This window comes from Capricornis sumatraensis, chromosome 1, assembly GCF_032405125.1.
Source record: "Capricornis sumatraensis isolate serow.1 chromosome 1, serow.2, whole genome shotgun sequence".
NCBI lineage: Eukaryota > Metazoa > Chordata > Mammalia > Artiodactyla > Bovidae > Capricornis > Capricornis sumatraensis.
In genome coordinates this window covers 10,401,999-10,426,539 of record NC_091069.1, presented here as the reverse complement: position 1 = coordinate 10,426,539, position 24,541 = coordinate 10,401,999, and the positions used below count along the sequence as shown (strand labels likewise).

Below are 24,541 nucleotides of genomic sequence, written 5' to 3'. Positions count from 1 at the left end.
GGGTGATGGAAGTATTAAAATTTATTAGATGTATCTCTAATTATTAGATTATTAAATGCATCAAAATATAGGTTGAAGAAGTTATTTCTCACATTATGAAAGGTGTTAATGCTATTATATTTGAGATGCTCTACTCCTCTATTTATTAATTTATTTTTTAATGATTGTTATAAGATATGGAAGTAAAGATGGCAAAGCAAAGGGTAGGTGGAGAGCTGGGCTTACTAAACTGGCTCTGAACTCATTAAGAAGTAATAAATAGGAAACACACTTAAGATATACAAAAATTTTGAAGAAAGTAGAAAAGATAAATGATAGAAAGATTTCCCAGGTTGTGCTAAATACAACAGAGAGAAGTATTAACTAGATCAACAGAAAAGGCCAGTCTGGAGAGATTTTTAAAACATCAAGGCAAAACTAAAAAGATATTCAAGGAGAATTACAGGTAGTCACAGAAGTGAGATACAAGGAGAAAAAAGTGGATGAGATTTCTGGTTCTACATTTACAAGCAATCATTAAGAAAATCATACCCAATGAACACTCTTGGGTTTACAATCATAGTAGGAGAAAGCAACAACCACTTTATATGATGTGGTTTAGCAGAAAGAGACTGGGCTTGAGATAGTGCTAGATACAAAACACGACTCTACTGCACTACCACCTCCTAGCCTTGTAAATTCTGCAAGTTAAGTCCCTGTGACCTTCTGTTTCACTTGTTAACAACGGCAATGAAACTTACACCTTATAGAAGCATTCACTGGAGGTAATGCACATAAGGTACTCACCACAGCACTAGGTAGGTGCTGCTATTACTGCGATAATCATGAATATTATTAGCTTCATAAATATTATGTAGCAAAGGAGTCAGTCAACAAAAATTGACTGGTCACATATTATACACCAGGGTAGTAGTGTGAGGTATGAAGAAAATTGAAAGATAGACTGTGGACACTTATTTGAAAGGAGAGAAAAAGAGAACAGTCCAGGAAACATGATAAAACATTAGAAAATATTTTAATAGCATTCAATTGTATAATTTTTTTAAAAGTCTTCTCTTCTTGAAGTTTTGAAAATACATCAATGGTCAGCTTTTTAATATACATACCACAGGAACACATTCGGGAAATGCTGATACCAGCAACATAATGGTTTGTAAGCTAAAGGAAAAGAATTAGTGTATAAGCAAAAAAGGTTGTTACTGGGGTCACTAATCCAAGGGAAAGTCCAGGTTAGAACTGCCAGGAGGAATCTATAATCTCGAGGCCCATCCAAACCACAGGTACACCTTGGCTCTAAGAACAAGGTACCAGCACAACAGTTTCTACAAAATGTGCCCTGCGCTCATGAATTCCTGTCCCCCAGAACAAAGAGTAGCCAAAAAAAGACCTAAAGAACACACAGAGGGCCAAGGCACCCAAGTGAAAGAGTTCAAAGCTCAAAACATAAGAGGTAGCAGCCTACAGTATTTAAAAGGATGAATTAAAAATAAAAGCTCTTACATAATAATATAAACTAAAGATATAAATCTCAAATTAACAATTAAAATTATTTTGATTTACCTGATTGCTTAGAATTTCTTTCTTTCCACTGAATATTTTTGCATTTGATCTGGTTTTGTCTCTCTTTTCGGAGTCGTTCTAATCTTTGAGCTTGAAAAGAAATATTATAACTATAAGTTTGTCAATGAAAGTTTACTATAAACAAAGACATAATTAACTACCTTTATATGAATAAAGATGGTTTATATTGCATATGTAGGGAAAAAGTCATAAAATTTTAAAGGTGGCACCCCTGAAAAGCAAATACCAACAAAAACATGAAAATATTCTTGATTTATAATTGAAATTAGAGGATATAAAACATTAATAGAGATCATAAAGATAGTATTAACATGGAAGAGAATAATAAAATGTGAAAACTTCTGTGATTAATATGACATTTCATTATATAAATCATTAATAACGGTCTTAAAGGAATTTTAATGCACAAATGAACTGAAGTGAATATTACATTACAGGAATAAAATTACTGTTATGAATTACTCTACCCGTTTCAAAAATTAAAGATAAATGAACTCAGACTAGACTATTAAAGTTTTAAATATAAAATCCTTTATCTAAAAATCATGAAAATTATAAAATGTCAAAGCTATATAAATTAGCATAGCTTTTCTTCAGTGGGCTGAAACAGTTTATAGGTAGTAAAATAAATGATTTGTATCTTTGTAACATTAGTCAAATCTTAAAAAGAATAATTTTTCTTATACAAAATTTTAAGATATGCTGAAAGGATTAAAAAGTAAATTCCTTGGTCACTCGAATACCCCACAATCTTAATTAATTATTAGCATCTAAGTGCTAGCTTAAGAAATTCCAACAACAAAAACAAAAGCATCACCTAAAATTATGCATTTGTGATTATACTACGATTGGTTGCTCAACCTTCAAAAGTCAGTTAACTGGATCTTTTGAAGAAATACCGTACAGCAAACAATGCTGTCCAGCACGTGGAGACTACAATGGAAAAGAAAGTCACAGCTTAGGCCACCTCTTCATATTAGGTTCCTCTTGCTAATCTTCAACTTCCTATCCTGGCCCAATGCTAATAAAAATAAATAAATACAATAAAGTTTTCTTTCAACCACTTTCAAGGTAGGAAATCTTACATTCCTGCCTTAGCATTATGGCAGTGAAACACTGAAACGGATCTTGCTAAAATTAAACTATGCTGGCAAAACCATTCTGACAGTGTCACTCGATCGAACCCAACTCCACAGCAGCAAAATACATTCAACTGCAATTAATAAATTTGAAGGGTACAGCCAAAGTATTATAATCATAAAGCTCTCAATTTAGCAGCATTCTCCTACTAAATCCATTCAGCCTGTCATAAAAGATATCTCAATAACTTGCAAGGAAGTCAGTTTCAACTAGAGAACTGCGAATCAATGGTTCGAAATTATATTCAAACCTTCACTCGAATCCTATTTTGCTTAAAGTTCCTTTGGATACTGGGAAATGCTATTAATTATTTTCATCACAAGAGCAAATTATTCTTTGTATTGACAGATGTCACAGAACGCTGAATTCTGAACCAAAACCTTAACATGCTTTTTAGTGTAAACTGTATCCTGTTCCACCAGCAGTACTCCTTCCCATCCATTTTAGATATGGACTATGAAAATAAACATGCAAATATTTTCAGGGTTCTACTATATATCCTATATTACTTTACCTGGGAGTTAGCAGGTTACTGCCACTGATTAGGAGATTATATTTTCTGATTATCTAAATAAAAAAATTATCTCACAGAATACCATCATATTAAAACAACTACATTGTATAGTCTAAATAGTTGATCTACGTAAAGGACTTCATCACATACCCCTTGAAATGCTCCCCAAAACCATAAGCTGGAAAAGGGGAATGAATTTTTAAAAGCTAACGACTAAATATACCTATGCTAAAACTGAGCATTTTCAGGCCACGAATACCAAAGGGTAGACAGATCAACTAAATAACGTATCAAAAACGGGGGCACCTTTTCTCATCTCACCTCCCAAGTAGGACTTCCAACTAAAAGCGGCCTTAACAGTAGGCTGTCTCCCTCCAATCCGCCACCCAGTACGATTCCTCCAAGGGCGAGAACTGTCTCAGGCAGCGCAATCCTTGTCTGGCCAGCTCTCTTTATCACGTAACCTGAACCCTGCCTACTGGTAATAGTGTAGCTCTGGTAAAGATCCTCAAGACAGTCCACTTCCCTGTCTACATGGTGACTTTTTAGAACAGAATCTCGAACATTTCTCTCATAGTCAACTTTTTCACCTACTCCTCCTCTGTCTGCTTCCTCTAACAGCGTCATTCCAGAGACTCTCACCACTCAGTCGCAGAGATGGAGAGATGCCTTAGACTGTTAGTGTAATACACTCATGTTCCTATCAATACAGAGTAACTTTTCCCATTAAACTTATTCCAACATTACGCATTATTCTATAAGACCGTTTATTGATTTAAAGCTCAGAAGACAGGACTAAAAGGCAATGTTTACCTGTATTTGAGCGTCTTCTAATACCAAAGTCCCAACTTGAGGTAATATCGACCGACTGGGCGTACACATAGCCCTGAGTCTCACCATTGCTTCCCTGAATTTCTGACCCACTGTCTCCAGGCATTGAAGGAGGATGAATCTTCTCTAGGTCAACATCATGATCAATGAGAACCATCTCACACATTCCTGTGTCATCACTGGTCACATGTGACTGTCGAATATGAGCTAGAATGATAGTTGGATTGTCCAAGAAGGCCATCCTTCCTGTGGGCCAATTTCCTTAAAAGGCTATTTTCTCCTCTTCATATTGTTTCACGGGCTCAACTACCTAGAAACATGATGCACACAGCAACATTTAAGAATAAGGCAGAGAATGACTGAATCATTTTTCAAACAAATTCAATGTGGTAAAAATGCTACCTTGAAAATCAACATTTATCCCTGTAGCTAGGAGCTTAAAAGGATTAAGTCTAAGCTGAAAGGAAATCCTTATAAGCACTAGGGGCTACTGCTCTAGTCAATGAGCTCTCCATGGTATCAGAGAAGATGGCTTGCTCTTTTACAAAACAAATAACAGTAACTCCTTAGTCAGCCCACTCAAAGCACATAACTACTGTTAAAACAATAAATTTCCCTTTCTCCCTCCCTTCATTCCCATGTAGTCTTCTCATTACTTTATAAGGTCATGGGGGAACAAGCTGTATTTTCCTCAAATGACGTGCTAAAGTATGAAACTGTATTTCTTCAGTTTATATTCCCCTCTCCTGTCATAGTTGTGAAATGTCTAAAAGGGCACAGACATGCTTTCTGAGTTACCAGGAATTTTACAAAAATGTACCATCAAACTTATTTTGTTCAATACATACATTTTCCTTCCTTCTGATTCAAGACAGTATTGTGCTTTTAAAATAAAACTTATTAATCAAACTTGTCTGCTACCAGATTAATTTCTTATTTTAGAAACCTAATTATAAGAACTGCTTCCTGAATCCTGTTAAAACTGTAATGATGTTTATTCTGGGAACAAAACGGTACCTCCTCAGTTAAATGGGAATACTCAACAAGGAAGATATTACAGGATAGTAGTTAGGAACCTAAGGGCTTACAGGCAGAACTGGGTTCAGATCCTGGCCCTATCACTTGTTAGCCACGTGAGCTTGGTCAAAGTAGCTTTAACCTCACTGAGCCTGTTTTCTTTCATTTATAAAATGGAGATGATGTGGGGATGAAAGGATATACAGAAGATTATCTGGGTAAAATGCTTAAAAGAATAACTGGTACATAATTAAAAATTAGCTGTTCTTAATAATGATGATGGTAAAACTATCATTACCAATTTCAATGTTCAATTCTTGTTGAACATGAACTAAAATATGTCAACAATTTATCCTTTTCTCGTAAGTACACAGCAGGTAAAAATAAGTGTGTTTCCTTTGTAACAGGACTCTGCAGGTCATCTGAGTCACCTTTCTGCTCCTCTAACCAGTTAGGAAGTGCAAGGAATGTGAAAGCCAGACTGAATACATTCTCAGGAACAGTCCTGGCAGATATATATTCTTAGAAGGACCTAGAACACCATGGTTTTGTCATTTGTTTCTTCTGGAAATGGAACATGGGAAATCTAGTTAACAAATTACTTCAGCTAACTGAAATTTTAACATTTTCTATCTGGCAACATATTATTCTATTAACATCACTTGGTGGATCTTAAAGACACTGAGAGGAAGTTTAACTAAGGAGCATCTCTAATCAAGTGAATTATATTCATCTTCATTTTTTCCCTTAAATATGCACTAAGTACTTATTTTACACAGAAGCTAATGGGAAATGCAAAGATAAGGTAAGGCTGAGTCAAAAAGTTTATACCCTATTATAGACCTAGTATATCTCCTAATATCATGGGATTCTTCTAAGTGTCAAATTTCTGAGACACTTAGTCTCAGAAACATTAATGTCAGCCCACGACTTTAAGTGTAATAATCAGAAAAAATTACAGAAATAAAGGGGAGCATTTAAGTTTCACTTGTAAAAATAACAACTTCTTATACAACAACAAAGAGATGTATATAACTATAGAATCAGGTATGACAGTATTTGTTTTGTAACAGAACCACAGAATCACAGATCAAGAACACTTCATCTTTGTAGCAATCATGATAAGCATCTTCCCCATGAAAGTAAGACAACAAGGCACCAGCACAGGGGCAGGTGTTTTTAACTTCATATTGACTAGTTCGCCCCTGTAAAAACAAAGGGCTTCAGTGAGAAGCCACACTTTTAATGGGTATTCTGACACCAAAAGGGCTTCCCAGGTGGCCCAGTGGTAAAGAATCCTCCTGCCGATGCACGAGTCACAGGAGATGTAGCTTCAACCCCTGGGTTGAGAAGATCCCCCAGAGTAGGAAATGGCAACCTATTCTAGTATTCTTGCCTAGAGCCTGGAGGCCCACAGTCCATGGTGTTGCAAAGAGTCAGACACAACTGAGCATGCGTGTGTACTGGCACCAAAAAGCCCAAGCACAAAGCAGCAAAAGTACACTGGCGTATCTTCAACAGGACCTTTTTCAGAAAGATGAATCTGTCCCATCACCTCTTCTGGAGAAGTTATGGGCAAACACTTCTGAAGGCACATACCAACTCCCTAACTATCCTCACAGAACAGAGGCCCCCAATACACCCTAACATGAGCAGATATCTTCTCTACTAGTATACACTATGGCTTCCTACAATAAGGAATCTATATGTATCGTTCAACAAATATTTATTCAGTGCCAGTTCTGACAGGGAACTCTGAACTATCCCGAAAAGCATGCTTTCCACCACCTATGACATGTACTTGAGGATTTAGACTGAAAGTTCTATCAGGTCAGGGGCCATAATACCATATCCTTTCTGGCAACAAAGCAGTTTACACACAACAGGAATTCAATAAATGTTGCTGTCTGACTTTCAAGGACTACGTAATTTTGTTTCAGAGATAAATTATATATGAGCATGTCATGTGTATGATTATAAAGAAAGAACTGCTTTAAAAAAAATTAATACAGGCATGAGAAGGTCTCTACAATGTACCTTCAAAAGTGTCACCTTGGGACACTATCAAATTATTCCAAAAATACTTTCCAGAACCAAAAGAATATGTTTTAAATCATCTGAAGAGTGGCAAATTATCATTTGAAGGTCGATTTGAATTGTAAGACAAAGGTATTCCAGAAAAGCAAGTTCTTTTCTTGGATCAGTTGCACAGAGATCAAAGACCTTTAAAACCAAACGTTGGGACTTTCTGGTGGTACAATGGACAGGAATCGCCTGCCAACACAAGGGACACAGGTTCAATCCCTGGTCTGGGAAGATGACACACACTGTGGGACAACTAAGCCTGTGTACTAGAGCCCACAAGTGATGACTACTGAAGCTTTAGGGCCCATGAGCACAATTACTAAAGCCCATGCACCCTAGAACCCCTCTGGGGCAACTGCTAAACCTATGAGCTGCAACAACTGCTACTGAAGCCCATGCGCCTAGAGCCCATGCTCCGCAACCGGAGAAGGCACTGCAACAAGAAGCTCGTGCACTGCAGTGAAGAGTAGCCCCTGGATTCGCTGCAACTAGAGAAAAGCAACCAAGATCCACCACAGCCACAAATAAAAACCAAATTAATTAAAAAAACAAACGCTGGCAGGAGGTCAGAGAAATGGGCACTTGCATGTACTATGAGAAGGAATGAAAACGGAGGCTTTTTAAGGGGTAGGTTGGTAGTATCTATCAAAGTGTAAAACAGGAGTACCCTTTGGACAACACTGCTTCTAGGATTTGCTCTAAGGAAGCAACTGCAAAAATATTTATCTCAAGACTGTAATACTGAAAATCTGAAAGTAACCTAAACATCCTTTAACAGTGTATATGCCATGACACATCCCTACAACAGAAGACTACACAGTAATTTAAAACACACGGTAGAGAATGGATGGACAAAAGGTGGTACACACATACAATGGACAGGTACTCAGCCTTAAATACTCTAAGACACGGCAAAACACAGGGGAATTCTGAGGATGTTATGCTTCATGAAATAACCTAATCACCAAAGAACTAAGAATCAAAACCAAAAAATCAGAACCAAGAATCAAATCCAAGAGCTTGGGATTTAAACCACCCTGTGGCCTCTCAAAACAGAGGAACAAAAACTACAACAGCTGCGATAAACGTGACTTTTAAAAGTCCTTTTGTTGAGTTCAGGGCCTGAGAGAAGTTTCTCATGGGTCCTCATGACAGATGTAAGACAGTGAATGTGTTATGCAGCAGACTGGACCCTTGGCCTTCCCTCCAGTAACGCCACCGTGATTTGTACAGAGCACACGTAATGACCGTTCGAAACTAAAAATCCTAACATTTTACACATGAAATGAACTCCAGAGATCATCTGCTTGTTGACCTGAAACCACAGAGAAGGGTTCTACTTTAAATCCCCAGTTAGGTGTTACTATCTTTTAGAAAATCCCCAGAAATTCAAGCAACTTCAGCTACAAAATCCACACATAAAATATTCTGTCTCTTTAAATAGCCCCACCAGAAGCAAATGAGTCCCCCTTATACTTCTTCACTGACTAAGGACCTGAAATAGCAATGTGACTTAAAATGCTCACATCCAGCCAATGGTTGAAGGGAAATTCCTGTTCCTGAACTTTCAAAACACCGCACATTCACTTCCCTCTGCCAGACAGACTTCACAACCCCCTCACCTGCAATCTGTGAAAACTCGTCTGAATGAGCAACAGCCTGAGGCTTCTCGAAGGTCTGCAAACTCCCAATCAAAAATTACTGCTGCCCCATCAATGTGTCATATAAATGTTGGCATGTTAATTGTGTATTTATAAGATTGTTAATGGTTAGTTAATTTACCTCCCACACTATTATTGTCCTTGAAATGATTTAACGTCTGCTGAGGGAGTTAACAACATGTAACAGCAGATGCGAGATTTTTTTTTTACCTTTCCACACTGTACCCCGACTTCATGCTATTAGCATTAGGCAAGCTGAACCTAATTCCTACACAAGATTCCTTGGAAACGGTCTAGAGGCACTCACATATACTTTCCACAACCAGAAATGATCACAAGTTAGAAAAACAAAGGCTTTTTATTAGGTACAAAGTTTTCCATTTATAAAAACTGACAGACCCTATTTTTTACTAAGATTTCAAAATTCTTTAAGCTCATTAAAGTTCAGAATTCATAAGTCTTGAAATTCGAAAATAAGTGAAATGACCATTAAAACAAATGCACTTTATTGATTTTAAATCTTTTTCCAACTCTCTCCAATTTAAATCTAAATTAAATCTTCACTTACTTTTTTTAAAGAACAAAATTGACCCTTTTCCCCCCTCAGGAGATTAAAATCTTCCCCCATGTGAATATGCCTAATTAAACAGTAAGTAGTGAGACCTGACAACTGGAGAGTTTAATTTTTCCCTTCACATTTTTATATCTACACTTTGACTAAAAGTACTTACTAAATTACAACAACAGAAAAGAAATGCTTGTATCTTCTTCTGAATAATACGGTATTCATTCACTAAACATCACTGGGAACTAGGCACTGGGACTCATATAAAAAATGATATGAACACTGACCTGCACCCTCCAGAGGCTTACAAACTTCAGCAGATGAGCCATGCTGTGCACACACATAACAGTAACATCAGGCAATATGCTAATCAGCAAATGAGACATCAAGACAGTATGTTTTCCAAGAGACAAGAAAGTTACAGAAGGTTTCAGGAAGGACGAAGGTGGGATTTAAGGCTTTTATTAGGCAAAAACCATAAGGAGAACAGTAATAGGTGACAATTACTGAGCTTCTTACTCTCACTTGTACTTTTCATGTAATCACATAGTTCATCCTTACTACCGCCCCAGGAGGTAAGTATTAATATTATCCTCATTTCATAGATTATTAAAAAAAAAATTAAGGCTTAAAGGCATTAAGCAACTTGCCCAAGGTCACATGGTAGATTTTTGAGTATTTTAAGCTCCTTCTGTCAATAAGTTCATTTGTCATTTGCTTTGACTAACAGAATGTAGTCAAAGTAATGTGGGATTTCTGAATCTCGGTCTTAGGCGACTCTGCAGTTTCTGCTGCAGCCCTCTTTGGACCGTGTGAATCACAAGAGGTTCAGGATAAAAGACCAAATGCAGAGAGGCTCAGCTGTCAGTCATCCCAGCTATTCTGATACCACCCCCACCGTGAGTGCCTGAGGTCATTTGGGAACAGTGAGACCCTCGCCAACCTACCAGGACACCAGGTCTCCTCTCCTATCAAGTATCTCCTGTGGACGAAGGGACCCTGACCCTGGATTTTTCTTTCCTTGTACCACTAACATCCACCTGAAATGTCTCTGAACCTTACCATCTGCCAAGATCCAGGTAAAAGGAGCCTGGTACAGTACCGTGCCTCTCAAACTTGTCCACGGACACACCTGAAGGGCAGAGGAGAGTAACCATAAATCAACATAAGAGAGAACCTAGAGGGAGCCACCTAAAGCAACATGCTGTAAGAAATTTATTTTTAGAGTTCATTCATATTTTGCATTCTAGCCTATAATATACTGCACCTGTATGTCTTCAGAGAAAAAAATATTTTACCTTTGAATGTAATCACTAAAACAGATAGTCCTGGAAGATGTGCCATGCTTACTTTATAGCTTCTAGGACCAACTGGCACATATTGAGATTCTCAACACCTTATTTTGAACATAGACTTTGGTGTCAGAAATATCTGATTGTCTGAAGATAAAATGGTCCTTTATCAACGGGTAATTCAAGATCTAAATTTTGCTCAAAATGTTTCCTATGACAAGTATGAAGAACAGCCGTAATTAATAATAACACTAATCTATACATGAAGTTCTAAGCACAAATTAGACAAAAATTTCTATTATAATAAAGCTATTATAAAACAATCAGTATTTTCAAAGTGTTTTTGAAATCTGTTTATTAATTATTTGAAATTATTGTTATTAGCAATAGCTGTGAAACTTCAGACAACATACCCACCCACTACCTCCAAAACTCCAAAGCTGCCAGCGTTTCTGGCTGTTACAAGAAATCTGCTAGTTTGGTGCAATGTAGAATATCAGTAAAAAGGTAGAAATTATAAAAAAATAATTGAAAGAAATTATGGAATTGAACAATAAAATAATTAAAATGTATCAGAGAGACTTAACTATAGATTTGAACTTGCAGAACAGGAAGTGAATTTGTAGACAGATAGGAGAAGGCGATGGCACCCCACTCCAGTACTCTTGCCTGGAGAATCCCATGGATGGAGGAACCTGGTAGGCTGCAGTCCATGGGGTCATAAAGAGTCGGACACGACTGAGCGATTTCACTTTCACTTTTCACTTTCACGCATTGGAGAAGGAAATGGCAACCCACTCCAGTGTTCTTCCCTGCAGAATCCCAGGGACGGGGGAGCCTGGTGGGCTGCCATCTATGGAGTCACACAGAGTCGGACATGACTGAAGCGACTTAGCAGCAGCAGCCCTAAATTATTTTGCCAATGAGCGTTGTCTCTCTGAGATAAGAGATTAGATTGACACTTGTGATAATAAACAATTTTAGGTTTTAAGATTCCAGATTTAAGAAAAAAAAGATTCCAGGTAAAAATTATTTACAATTTTACCAAAAGAAATGAATAATGCCAAAGAAACTAGACTGCTTCTCAATATGAAATTACCAATATAAGAGCTGAAACCATAAGTAACATTCAACCACTACCAAATATTCATTCATTGATGTCATTCATTCAACAAATATTTATTAAGCACTTACTATATGCCAGGCATCAGAAATACAACACTGAGCAAAAATATTTTAAAAGACTTGACCACTGCTTTCATGGAGCTGAAACTGCATCTGGCAGTCAAAATTTTAAGATGGCTCCAGAAATTCTTCTCTTGATATCCAGGCCTTTGTGTTATTCCCTCCCCTTGAGTCTGGGTGGAACCTGACTTGCTTCCAGCCAACAAAGTACCACACAGGTGATGGAAGCATCATTCCCTTGACTACTTTCTGTTAACTAAGACTTCACACTAAGCAACTGAAGAGAAAGATTTGAATTTGGAGATTTCCCTGCCAGCACTAGAAAAGCAAACAGCCACATTATGGAAATAGGCAAGGCAAGAAGCTGAGAGCAGCCTCTAGGAGCTGAGAGTGGTCCCAGCCAAGGATAACAAGGAAATGGGGACCTTATGCTGGAATTCACTGACAAGTTAATTTCATCCCTTTGAGATCCTCAGCAGAAACCCCAGATGAAGGAACTCCCTGGTGGTCCACAGGTTAGGACTCCATGATTCTACTGCTGGGGACCCAGGTTCAATCCCTCATCAGGGAACTGAAATCTGCCTGGTATGGCCAAGGAAAAAAAAGAGAAAAAGGAAAAAGAAAAATGAGGAAACCCAGCTGAAGCCATGACTCCTGACACACTGAGAGACAGTAAGTTTGTGTTGTTTTAAGCTCCTAAGTTTGTGGTAATTTATTATGCAACAATAGAAATGAAAATATTAATATAGAGAGCAGGAAAACATCCTAAACCCCTTTACCTTCACATACAACATTTAAGGCTCTTTACAACCCAGTTTCATTCATCTGCCCTTTCTTCCTAGCATGCAACTCCCAGGACTATTCTGAACACACTCCTGCCTTCGGTAATGATACTTCCTTTGTGTGAGATGTGCCCTTATCTTCCAATACAAACTTTCTTCTAAGTCCAACTCAAATATTTCATCTTGTGTGAACCCTTCTCCAATCTCCAGGGTCCAAACTGTTTTGAAAACACTTTATTTCTACCTTCAATACAGTTAGTTATGTGAATATCATGTTTAAGGAAGTCTCTGATTCAATTCTAGATTCAGAAATGTGGTTACTCTATTAAGGTATAAATCTCTCTCCCTCAATCGTTTGTAGTTACTGAAGATAGAAATCCCTGGACTCTCACCAACTGTACTGCAGTGGTTCTAACGTGGTGGTTCTCAACTGGAAGGCAATTTTGCTCCTCAGAGCAAACATCTAGGGACATTTCCGGTTGTCACACTGGGGATGAGTGCTATTAGCATCTGGTAGGTAGATGCCAAGTATGCTGCTAAACATCACACAATGCCCAGGACAGTACCCTCAACAAAGTTTATAGCTCCCCAAATGTCAACAATCATAATGCTGAGGTTGAGAAGGTTTACAGTGACATGTTGTTTGAAGCCACTAAATCCCTAACCCCCTCAGAATGGTTTCAGTAATACCAAGACTAACATGTATACATATACAACTTTGCTACTAAAATCTATGCTCAAACCTTTAAAGGTACAGAATGAAGTACAGCTCCTAGTTTCTGGTTTCTGAAATTTTATCCTACCCCAAGGAGGACCAAAGCTCGAATTACTCCAAGAAAGATAAATTGCATTCCTCCAAACTTATAACTTGATCTGAAGACCACCTATACTTCTTCACCTGCCCTCCTCCTACTCATTCTTTTAAATCCAGCTCAATGGTCAGTTCTCCAAGGAAACCTCCCTAATGAATCCCACTGACCAGGTTAGCTCCTCCCACATGGTCCCACTGCACCACACTTCGTCACTACTTCTACCAAATAATTAACCCAGCACACTGCCTGTCGGTTGTAGATGCTGTTCATTGAATTTATTCATTCAACAAATATTTACTGAATGCCTCCTGAGTGTCAGTCACGTTCTCGATGCAGAGTACAGCAGAAACCAAAGCAGACAAAGTCCTGCCCTCATGGAGTTCACATTCTAATGAAGGCGACAAACAAAATAAAGAAATTACACAGTGAGTGAGATGTGCTACAGAGAAAAGATGCGCAGAGAAGAGAGCCAGGGCCTGCCAGGTGGATGGAGCCACGGTTGCAACCGCAAATAGTCAAGGAAGGCTTCACAGAGAAGGTGACATTTGAGTTAACCCCTGAAGGAGATAAGAGAACAAGCCATGTGGATTTCTGAGGGAAGCGTGCTGCCAAGCAGGGTGAGTGTGTCTGGCATTGTTTAAGAAGTATCAACTAGTCCAGCAAGGGAGCAAGCAAGTAGGAGAAGACAAAGTCTGAAGAGTTGGGCAAACTAAGTAGAGCCTTGCAGGCAATTCTATGAACTCTGTTCTTAATCAAATTAAAATGGAGAATCACCAGAAGACTGTGAGCAGTGATATGATCTAGCTCACAGTCTAAAAGCATCTCTCTGGCTGCTATGTTAAGGGATAATGAACGAATGAATGAACAAATGAACCAATCACATTTCTTAAAAAAATAATCATCTGTTGGGGCTTCCCTTGTGGCCCAGTGGTTAAGAATCCACCTTGCAATGCGAGGGACACTGGTTCGCTCCCCCGCCCAAGGAGACCCCACATGCCACGGAGCAACTAAGCCCACGGGCCGCAGCCACCGCTGCAGCTACTGAAGCCCCTGCGCCCAGAGCCTGTGCTCTGTGCCACGAGAAGACCCCACAGTGAGAAGCCCTGCACGCTGCAACGCAGAGCAGCCTCTGCTTACGACTAGAGAAGGCCCAAGTGTAGCAACGAAGACCCACCACGGCCAATGCATTAGAAAAGAATAATCATAACCTGTCTACATGTTGGTTTTCTCTTCTCAACTCTCAGCTCCTCAGGCACACTGACTGTCCTATTCATCACTGCGCTGCCAGTTTCTAGTAGAAAGTGGCTGGCACCCAGTAAGGACTCAGTGCGGAATAAACAAACAAATCTTTCTTGTTCCCAAAGGGTTGCGCCATGACTTAAAAAAAAAAAAAAACAAAAAACAGGCCCCTTATCCATGGTGCTGGTTCAGTAGATAGGCCTCCTGCTACAGTCTAGGATTTATTTTCCTTTTATTGTCTCCTCAATATTTGCAGTTTGCTTAACCAAGTAGAATCCAATCGTTATGTTTCCACTTACCTGGCTCTCAGGTTAACCACATCATCAATTGAGGGAAGCAACATAGTTTATTGTAAGCATTACTCAGGAAACCTAAATTCCAATTCCCTAATTACCAGGGACCTAATTACATGGCCTTGGACAAGTTATTTCTTTAAAACTCTTTCAGCCAGTTTCACACATTAGTCTGTTTTTTGCATCTGTTCAGTGGGGAGGCTGAACAGTACAAACGGCCTCTTCAGCTCTCAAGTTCTATTCCAGGTACAAATGAAGCAGAGGAGGAGGGTGTACCTGGGAGCTCACCTCAAGTTCAGGGAAAATGCTTCCTATGCTTTTGCTTTGTGCTGTTTTCCCGCACTGCTGGGCCATGGTTCAAACTCTAAGGATAGAGGTACAAGGAATTCCTTTTTCGATAAATATTTTAATAGCATCAACGTTTTGGCAGCAAACCCTCTCAAAGGTAAACCAAACTGACTAATTTGAGTAAGCACTATCTTTTTTTTTAAATGTTACTATGTATGGAAACTGGTTCCTAGAACTACAAGAGTTCACGTTAGTAAACACACCTAGAATTCCAGGTTACTGCCTGCCCCAGGACTAGTTACGGATTGACTTCAAGTGAGTCAGGCATCTCTGCCTCTCTTCCCTCACCAGTGAAATGTCCATAATCTATGTTCTATTTATCCACCTCATAGGGATACTTACAAGTACTTACTCTATTCAAATCCAAAATGCAAAATTATTGACTTTTCCTGTTTCAGCTACATTTGTCTGGAGGGAAAATTAGCTGTCACTTATTAAATTCATTTACTCAACTCCTAATAAACAGGGGACAGCATAAAATATACTAGCAGATAATCCCCAGACTATTTTTCTGTGACTTTGAAGGGTGCTTTGTACTTTCATCTGAATGGTAAACTTCAATAAATGGTAACTGTTTACCATTATCTCCTACCATTGGTAGGAGATCAAACCAGTCAATCCTAAAGGAAATCAACCCTGAACATTCATTGGAAGGACTGATGCTGAAGCTGAAGCTCCAACAGTTTGGTCACCTGATGCGAAGAGCTGACTCATTAGAAAAGACCCTGATGCTGGGAAAGACTGAGGGCAGGAGGAGAAGGAAACAATAGAGGATGAGATGGTTGGATGGCATCACCAACTCAATGGACATGAGTTTGGGCAAGTTCCGGGAGCTGGTGAAGGACAGGGAGGCCTGATATGCTGCAGTCCATGGGGTCACAAAAAGTCGGACCCACAACTGAGAGACTGAACAACAACAATTACTACTATTAATAAAACTGTACTAATTTGGCCAGTATTTTTTATATCCTTCTAGATTACCTTTCAAAAAAAAAAACAAAAAAAACCCCACCTTCCTCAGAAGGATCAAACATGAGGACAAAGGCAGGCCTGGCTTCACTATTACACAGCTAAGGTGAGAGTGTTTCACAAAATACAGTTTAAGTAAAGTAATTCTCTGGACTCTAGAAGGCTGCTTATCTAGCAAGCACATATATCACTGACAAAACTATTAGAGGTGGATTCCATTACTATTTGTTTTAAACATCAGTAAACTGTGGCACAGACTTGCCCAAGGTCCCATAACTAGTGAGAGGAGAGTCAAGATAAAACCTAGGTCGCCTGGCTTCACAATCCTTGCTCTGAATAGCTATTGTATGCTGCCCTGAATTTCCAGTTTAAGTCCATTTCATCACACTACTAATCCTCTTCTCTCACTCATCTATATATGGGTCAAATTTACCTGTTCACTCAAGAAATTCAGCAAGAGTGAATACCTACTACATGCTAGGAAATTAGGAGCATAAAGTAGTAAAACAAAGTCCCTATCCCCAAGAGGCTTACAGTCAAGCAATAAATGGTCACAATAAAGGATGAGAGTAATGCTAGAGGATTCTATATGACAAAGTATCACAGAAACACAAAGGAACGATATCTAAATGAAACTGGATACTCAAAATAGGCTTCATAGAAATGACTAAGATCAAGATAACAGAAGTGATGACTTCCAATTAAGTCACCTTAAGAATAGGCGTGAGAGGGAGCTGGCAATTAAATAGTCTATCATGCTGGCTTCTTGATCAAGACTGTTTAAAATAAAATATGCTCCGGATCTGCCCTATGAACTGCAGATGAACATCAGGCCATGCACAGCATCATCGACTTGGTGGACATGAGTTTGAGCAAACTCCAGGAGATAGTGAAGTACTGGAAGCCTGTCTGTGCTGCAGTCCATGGGGTCGCAAAGACTCAATACCACTTAGTCACTGAACAACGATGCATAGGCCACGGCAGAAGCAGGGAGAGGATAACTAATCTTTGCAGTCGGGGGAATGGAGGGAACTCGTGAAGTTAAGAAAAGGTACATATAAGAGACTAACAGCATCAGACTAGACTGCCTGGGTTCAAATGTGGACTCAGCAACTGTGGGACCTAGGGAAATTAACAACGTCTGTGCCTTCACTTTCTCATCTACAAACGGGAACAATTTTGGTGCCTATCTCATAGGATTGTTGTGAGGACTAAAAGAAACATTGAGGACAGGAGGAGGAGGGGACGACAGAGGATGAGATGGTTGGATGACATCACTGACTCAATGGGCATGGGTTTGGGTGAACTCCAGGAGTTGGTGATGGGCAGGGAGGCCTGGCGTGCTGCAGTTTGTGGGGTCGCAAAGAGTCGGACACGACTGAGTGACTGAACTGAACTGAACTGAATGTGTGTATAGCAGCACCTGGCCCATGGGAAGCACTATACAAATATTTACTATTATCACTGCTATTATTCCCTGGTCTAAACTGAATCCTCAAAGATGAGAAGTTGAACGGTTGGAAGAAAGGTCAAAGAGACAAGGCACTAAAATAACAAACAGAAGAACTCTTGGTCAGCAACGAGAGCTACGCAGAGTTCAAAGCTGCTGATGAGATCAGCATTTCAGAGAGACTGCTCTGGCAGCCGCACAGAAGATTAACCTGATGGACAAGACACAGGATTAGTTATGAAGCTGAGACTACAGCTCAGGGAAGAGATGATGAAATCCAAAGTAAGGCAGTGAGACACGGGCCTATGAATTTAAGAAGTAGTTAAAAATATATATTTAGGAGATAAAATTGGTAGAACTTGGTGACTGAGAGGATATGCAGGGTTAAGGAGAAGGGGAAAGTTTATGGCTTGCATGATAGCACCAACAAATCAAACTGTAAACTCAAAAGTAGGAAGAGCTTAACAGGGAGAGGGGAAATGAGAAACTAAGTTTCAGACACAATTAGCTTGAGATGTCTAGGGATTACCCAGAGATCCATCAGGATGCGAACCTGAGAGCCCAGGAGAAAAGTCTGAGCAAATCTGGGACAACATATAAGTAACACACACAGGATAGACAAACCTGAGGCCTAGGAGAAAGATCTGAGCAAATTCGGCAGACACGCTTCCCTGGTGGCCCAGAGAGTAGAGAACCTGCCTGCAATGCAGGAGACCTGAGTTCGATCCCTGGGTCAGGAAGATCCCAGGGAGGAGGGAATGGCAACCCACTTCAGTGTACTTGCCTGGAGAATCCCATGAACAGAGGAGCCTGGCAGACTCCAGTCCGTGGGGTCGCAAAGAGTCGGACATAACTGAGCAACAAACATTTTTTTTCAACATATAGATGGGAGATGAAGCCACAGATGTGAGCTTACCCAGGGAAAATATGCAAGGAGGAAACGAGCAGTAACCTAGGATAAAACCCAACAAGAGCAAGACAGTCCTCTCTCCGTATATGCTGGTTCGACACCTGCAGATTCAATCAACTGAAAGTTTAATTTGGTTGGTTAGTTGAATCCACAGACTCAGAATCCAGGATACGTAAGGCAATTTCATTATGCCATTTCATGTGAGGGATGTGAGCATCTGTGAATTTTGGTATCCTTGGGAATACCTGGGAACCAGGGACGAGGGAATACCTTGGTCCTGGGAACCGATACCCCACAAATACAGAAGGATGATTGTCTTTAAAGGATGAGCCAAGAAAAGGAAACTCCAGAATCTCTGAAAATCAACTCAACCTTTGCATAGATTCTAAAGTTAGGATCAATACTGTGGAAACTTACAAACGTCTAAGTAGTTACAGTAGCCCCTCAGTATTCTTGGGGGGCTGTTTATAGGACCACTGCAGATACTAAAACCTGTGGATGTTCAAGTCCCATAGTTGGCCCTCCCTCCTCCGTATCCATGGTTCCACATCCACAAATACAACCAACTGCAGATCCAGTCACACTGTATTTACTGAAGAAAAAAAACCCCACATGTAAGTGGACCAGTGCTATTTCAGCCCACGTTGTGTCAGGGTCAACTGTACTTCCTTCACTGGTTTTTCCTTCTCCCTGCATTTCCTAGTAAGAAGTTACAGTAAGGATTGTGTAGTCCTTGAGAAGAAAGGTCTAGAAGTCCTTATTTGACTTCCTGTCACTAATGCCTAATATAAGGCCTTGTACACATATGCTTGTAGAATGAAAGTGGTTGTCATAAAACTGGAAATTTTCCGATTTAACAAGACACAAGGGCTCATGGAATGCCTGGGGTTGCTTCCAGCCCAGCCCAGAGTAACAGAGCCTGAAGAAAGCAGAAGCAGAAACACAGCAGATCTTGTACACTGCTGGTGGGAATATAAAATGGTGCAGCCACCTTTGAAAACAATTTGGCAGTTCCTCAGTTAAAACAGAGTTACCATGCTGCTGCTACTGCTAAGTCGCTTCAGTCGTGTCCGACTCTGTAGGACCCCAGAGACGGCAGCCCACCAGGCTCCCCCATTCCTGGGGTTCTCCAGGAAAGAACACTGGAGTGGGTTGCCATTTCCTTCTCCATTGCATGAAAGTGAAAAGTGAAAGTGAAGTCACTCAGTCGTGTCTGACTCCTAGCGACACCATGGACTGCCGCCTACCCCATCCACTCCAAGGTAATATACCAACAGAAATGAAAACATATGCTCACACAAAAACTTGTACAGGAATGTTCACAGCAGTATTATTCATAATAGCCCCAAAGTGGAAACAACCCAAATCTCCATCAACTGATGAATGGACAGGCAAAATGTGGTACTTTCATACAATGGACTATTATTCAGCAATGAAAATAAACGAAGTACTGATATATGCTACAATATGGATGAATGATGAAACTATGCTAAATAAAAGAAGCCAGACACAAAAGGCCACATATTGTGTGATTCCATTTCTGTTCCAAAGGTTCAGAATAGGCAAATCCATAGAGACACAAAGTAAATTAATGGTTGCCAGTGGTTGGTGGAGAGAAGGATGAGGAATGACTGCTAATGGGTATGGGGTTTCTTTAGGGGTGATAAACCATTAAAGTGTACACTTTTAAAAGAGTAAATTTTATGATACATGAGTTACATCTCAATTTTAAAGGGGTTGGGATAGAAACACAGAAAGGCTAGAATCCATGCTGCTCTCCAGAGTTTCTTCTAGTTCAGATGATTCCATCACAAACACACCAACAAATCAGTAAACTGAACAGTACTGGCAACAGTAACCATAAAAAATTAAAACAATCTGCAATACAAGTTGATTACACCAAAGAGAGATCGAATTCCTCCCCCAAAGTCAGAAATGCCAAGACTTTTCCCCTGGGGAGAGGAGGAGAACTCCCATATACATCTGTGACCTTGTGAGGAGGTAGCCAAGCTGCAGTTCTAATCGAGGGAGATTAAAGCCTAGAGCGCTTGTAACTTTGCTGAAGCGAACAAACACCTGCACTGAGCAGCTTCTCCTACTGAAGCACCAGACGGTGCTTTAATCCACCCCAGAGCTGGGCCTGGACGCCACAAGGTTAACAGGATGCCTTGGTCAGCAACCTAGTGAGCTACTGGTCCTTTGCGGGGGCACGGAATTCTCTTCATTTTGAAATGAACAAAGGGAAGGGGACACAACAAGGATGACAACATCGCATGACAGATGACACAAAGGCTTGGAAAGGTTGTGTGTGCTCCCAATTCTACCATACAGTAGCTGAGAAAACTGGGCAAGTCACAATACCTCTGGACCTCAGTAAGATATTATCTCATATCTCAAAGCTACTGTCACAATGCAAGGCCCAACTGTAACACTCAAATACTAGTATTCTCTCCAGTTCACCAAAAAAGATAACTAATGGCTAGTACTGTATATTGTGGGGTCATATTGGATAATAAGGCTCACAGACCTCTTCTATACTTGACACTTCCACGCTAAGTCACTTCAGTCATGTCAGACTCTGCGACCCTGTGGACTGCAGCCCGCCAGGCTCCTTCTGTCCATGGGATTTCTCAGGCAAGATTACTGGAGTGGGTGCCACTTCCTCCTCCAGGGGATCTTCCTGCCCCAGGGATGGAACCCCCATCTCCTGTATTGGCAGGTGAGTTCTTCACCACTGAGCCACCAGGGAAGTCCAATAACTTCTCAAACTCTTTAATATAATTGAACTTGCTGCCTCTGCTGCCCCATCTTCCATTTATCATCTCTGTTCTTTCTACTCTAGCCATACTCAACTGTCAGCATTCTTCCAGCTTTTGAACAGTTTTCTCTCCTTTCACCTGCCTTAAATATCACCTTCTCCTTCACCCTTCCGATCTCAATTTCGACAGCACCTGCCTATCCCAGGAAGGTTTGACCTTATAAAGTCCAGAGTCGTACGACTCCCTACTCACCTTCCCTTCATTACTCTAATACAAGTTGTACTTCTCAAACTATGCTGGGCTTCCATTACTGGACTACAGTTCCCACCGAGTGCTGAGTCTGTGCCTGTAGTCCTCATTGCTCGATTCCCAGACTTATGACAAGTGCCTAACACATATTCGGCAAATGCTGACTGAATAAATGAACGACTGCAATTAAGCAAAAAGCATAACTAACTAAATGGAAGATTTCACATATATTTTCTTCATATAAAAATATCTTTTAATTTTTTTAATTTTGAAGAAAATTATAGATACAATCAAATGCAATTTTTCATAATCACTATGGGGGAAAAGGGCTTAAGCACACATGCATTTTCTTCAACTTAAACAGCTAATACCAAACACAATCAAAAGGAGGGAAACTACCACCTCCTCAGTGGGAATGGTGCTCCTAAGTTTTGTTTTAGGGCTTAAATCTCCTTAACTGGAAACAGTGATAAAGGTATATGTAATGCAAATTACAAACATTACAGTCAAATCATGCACTGGAGTAAAAACAAGTGGATATTTTTTAAACCAGCCCTCGTCTACCCTCTGCGCAAAAAGAATGTCCACACACTTAACAGAAACACAGCTTACTCCAAATAGCTGACCAAGTGAAGGTTACTGTGAAATACTTCGAATTCCATAAGCACTCAGGACTGCACAGACTATGGGAAGAGAATGTTCCAAGCACACACTAATGATCAGAAGGTGCAAACGAAATAAACCTGCATCGTAACTACCTAAGGCAGTCTGAAGACTGAATATGTTTGTTCTGAAGTCATCAACTGGGAGAAGGAAATGGCCACCCTCTCCATTATTCCTGCCTGGAGAATTCCATGGACAAAGGAGCCTAGCTGGCTACAGTCCCCAGGGTCGCAAAGAGTCGAACACGACTGAGCGACTAACACTACTACATCAACTAAGCTTCAGCTTCTGAAATACACTAAAAATACTTACCATGTTTTATATCTCAAGTATAAATGACAGAGATTTGTCATTAAAGATAACTACTTTCCTTTGCCTAGTTTAGGATATATAAATCTCTATCACATTTCACACTTTTCATATTTTGGACTTCTTACGAACTTCAGTTCTTCTCATGTGTTTGTTCCCGATGCTAATGAGAATACAAGTTATACTAACTCGGAATTTTTATTATCATTTTGGGGATGTGACCACCTTTTTAATTCTGTTCATATTTTAACTCAGCAACTTTAGTCCAGCAATCAAAGCTTCATTAGCTTATAAACAAACTGTTTCTCAGGTAAACTGAATTGCCCCACATCAGGATCTTAAGCAAATAAATAAGTACAAAAAAGGCAGAGATTATAAATTAGGGTAGACAAATCTGTATCTAGCCCCATGCCGGTAAAGAGCATTCTATCAATATAGCGAAATGCTAATCTCCTAATTAACAACCTAATTAGGTAATTATGGCTTTGCAGAGGGATGCCGAAATGAAATATGACAACATGGTCACCTCTTTATATGGCACCTGTGGGCCTTTTCAGCTGTCATTGCAAAGAGTGCAATATCAATTTGAACAGATGACAAAGTGCTGTCATTTTTCATTCTGATAATATACAGAATGCTTTGGACAGAAGCAGTTTACAAAAAGAAACATCTTGCCTGGTATTTTCCCAATTTAAATATGCTAAAATACTTTGTTAAATTTTCTGCATGCTTTTGTATATTATATTTAGGAGAATTACCATGCATATTTAAAAAAAACAACTAGACATCATGCTTAACTGTACATGCTGAAATAATCGCAATTTCAATTACGAAGTATATAATCAGAAAAGAGTAAAAGGCACAATTCTTCATGACATTTTAATATTCATACATCTTGAATACTGTTATCAGAAAAATTAAAATTCAAACAAACTTTGACCTTTAATTTTTTCTTACAAAATTTTTAAATGTGAAATAGAAATTCATACTTATAATTTTCCATACCAAAAACACACTTCCCAAGATACAAATATTCAACTCACAAAAAAAGTTCTATATGCCAACAACCAGCCTTATGGAGACAGGCATGTACCCTCTAGGAAAGACAGAGCTGGCACACGGCTACTTGCTGTCCCACTGGCCCCTGAAGAGGTGAGGGGGGCACTGGGTCACGGGGACTCCCGACACAAATGTGACTCTTCTCTCGGGATAGTGTAGGGGAGAAGAGGAGGCTAGCCTGGGAACGTCAATAGCCTTTATGACAAAATACAGAGACCAGGGACTTCCCTGGCAGTCCAGCGGTTAAGATTCTGTGCTTCCACTGCAGGGGGCAAGGATTCCATCCTAGTCAGGGAACTAAGATCTTGCATGAAGCAGTGCAGTGCAGCCAAAAAAAAAAAGATGAAACCATATTTTAATCATTAAACAACTGAGGTTAAAACTAACTTCTTGAAAATACAACCCATTTATAACTTCAGATCACCTGGATTAGGGAAAACTTTCAAAATGATGTGCAAGAGTACCTGTATTTCTCAATTACAAGTTAAACTAAAAGGATTTTTTATTGAAAAATAATTTATGCTTACCAGAGAATATTTTGGAAAACTGAAAGAGCATAAAGACCTATAATCTTACCACCTGTTTTTTCTCTTTATATATTTGATATTGAGATCATACTTTACATAGTTTTATATCCTTTTTTCACTTCATATTATATGAGCATATTAATATGTCACTAAAATTCTTCTAAAACAGCTAAAATGCTTATATAGTATTTTCAATCATGCTTTTTCCAAAATTTCTCTTACTTCTTTTTTGAATACTACAGTTGTTTCTAATTTTTGCTATTATAAATACTTCCACAGTGAACATTTTTAAACTTGAGTA

At 39.5% G+C, this 24,541-nt stretch overlaps 1 protein-coding gene across 4 annotated transcripts in view; it reads right to left on the bottom strand.

The window, feature by feature from the left end:
- Nucleotides 1–24,541, bottom strand: part of MAPKAP1 (MAPK associated protein 1) — a 236,410-nt gene that overhangs the window by 203,734 nt on the left and 8,135 nt on the right. For 3 of the 4 annotated variants that reach the window (XM_068964854.1, XM_068964864.1, XM_068964881.1), the window contains exons 2-4: nucleotides 10,457–10,526; nucleotides 4,049–4,376; nucleotides 1,561–1,650 (exon numbers count right to left, since the gene is read on the bottom strand). The exons of the other annotated variant lie outside the window; for it this stretch is intronic. In XM_068964854.1, coding sequence (XP_068820955.1) covers nucleotides 1,561–1,650; nucleotides 4,049–4,307 — 349 coding nt within the window. In that variant the 5' untranslated portion in view covers nucleotides 4,308–4,376; nucleotides 10,457–10,526. The remainder of the gene's footprint in view (nucleotides 1–1,560; nucleotides 1,651–4,048; nucleotides 4,377–10,456; nucleotides 10,527–24,541) is intronic. 4 annotated transcript variants of the gene reach the window in all.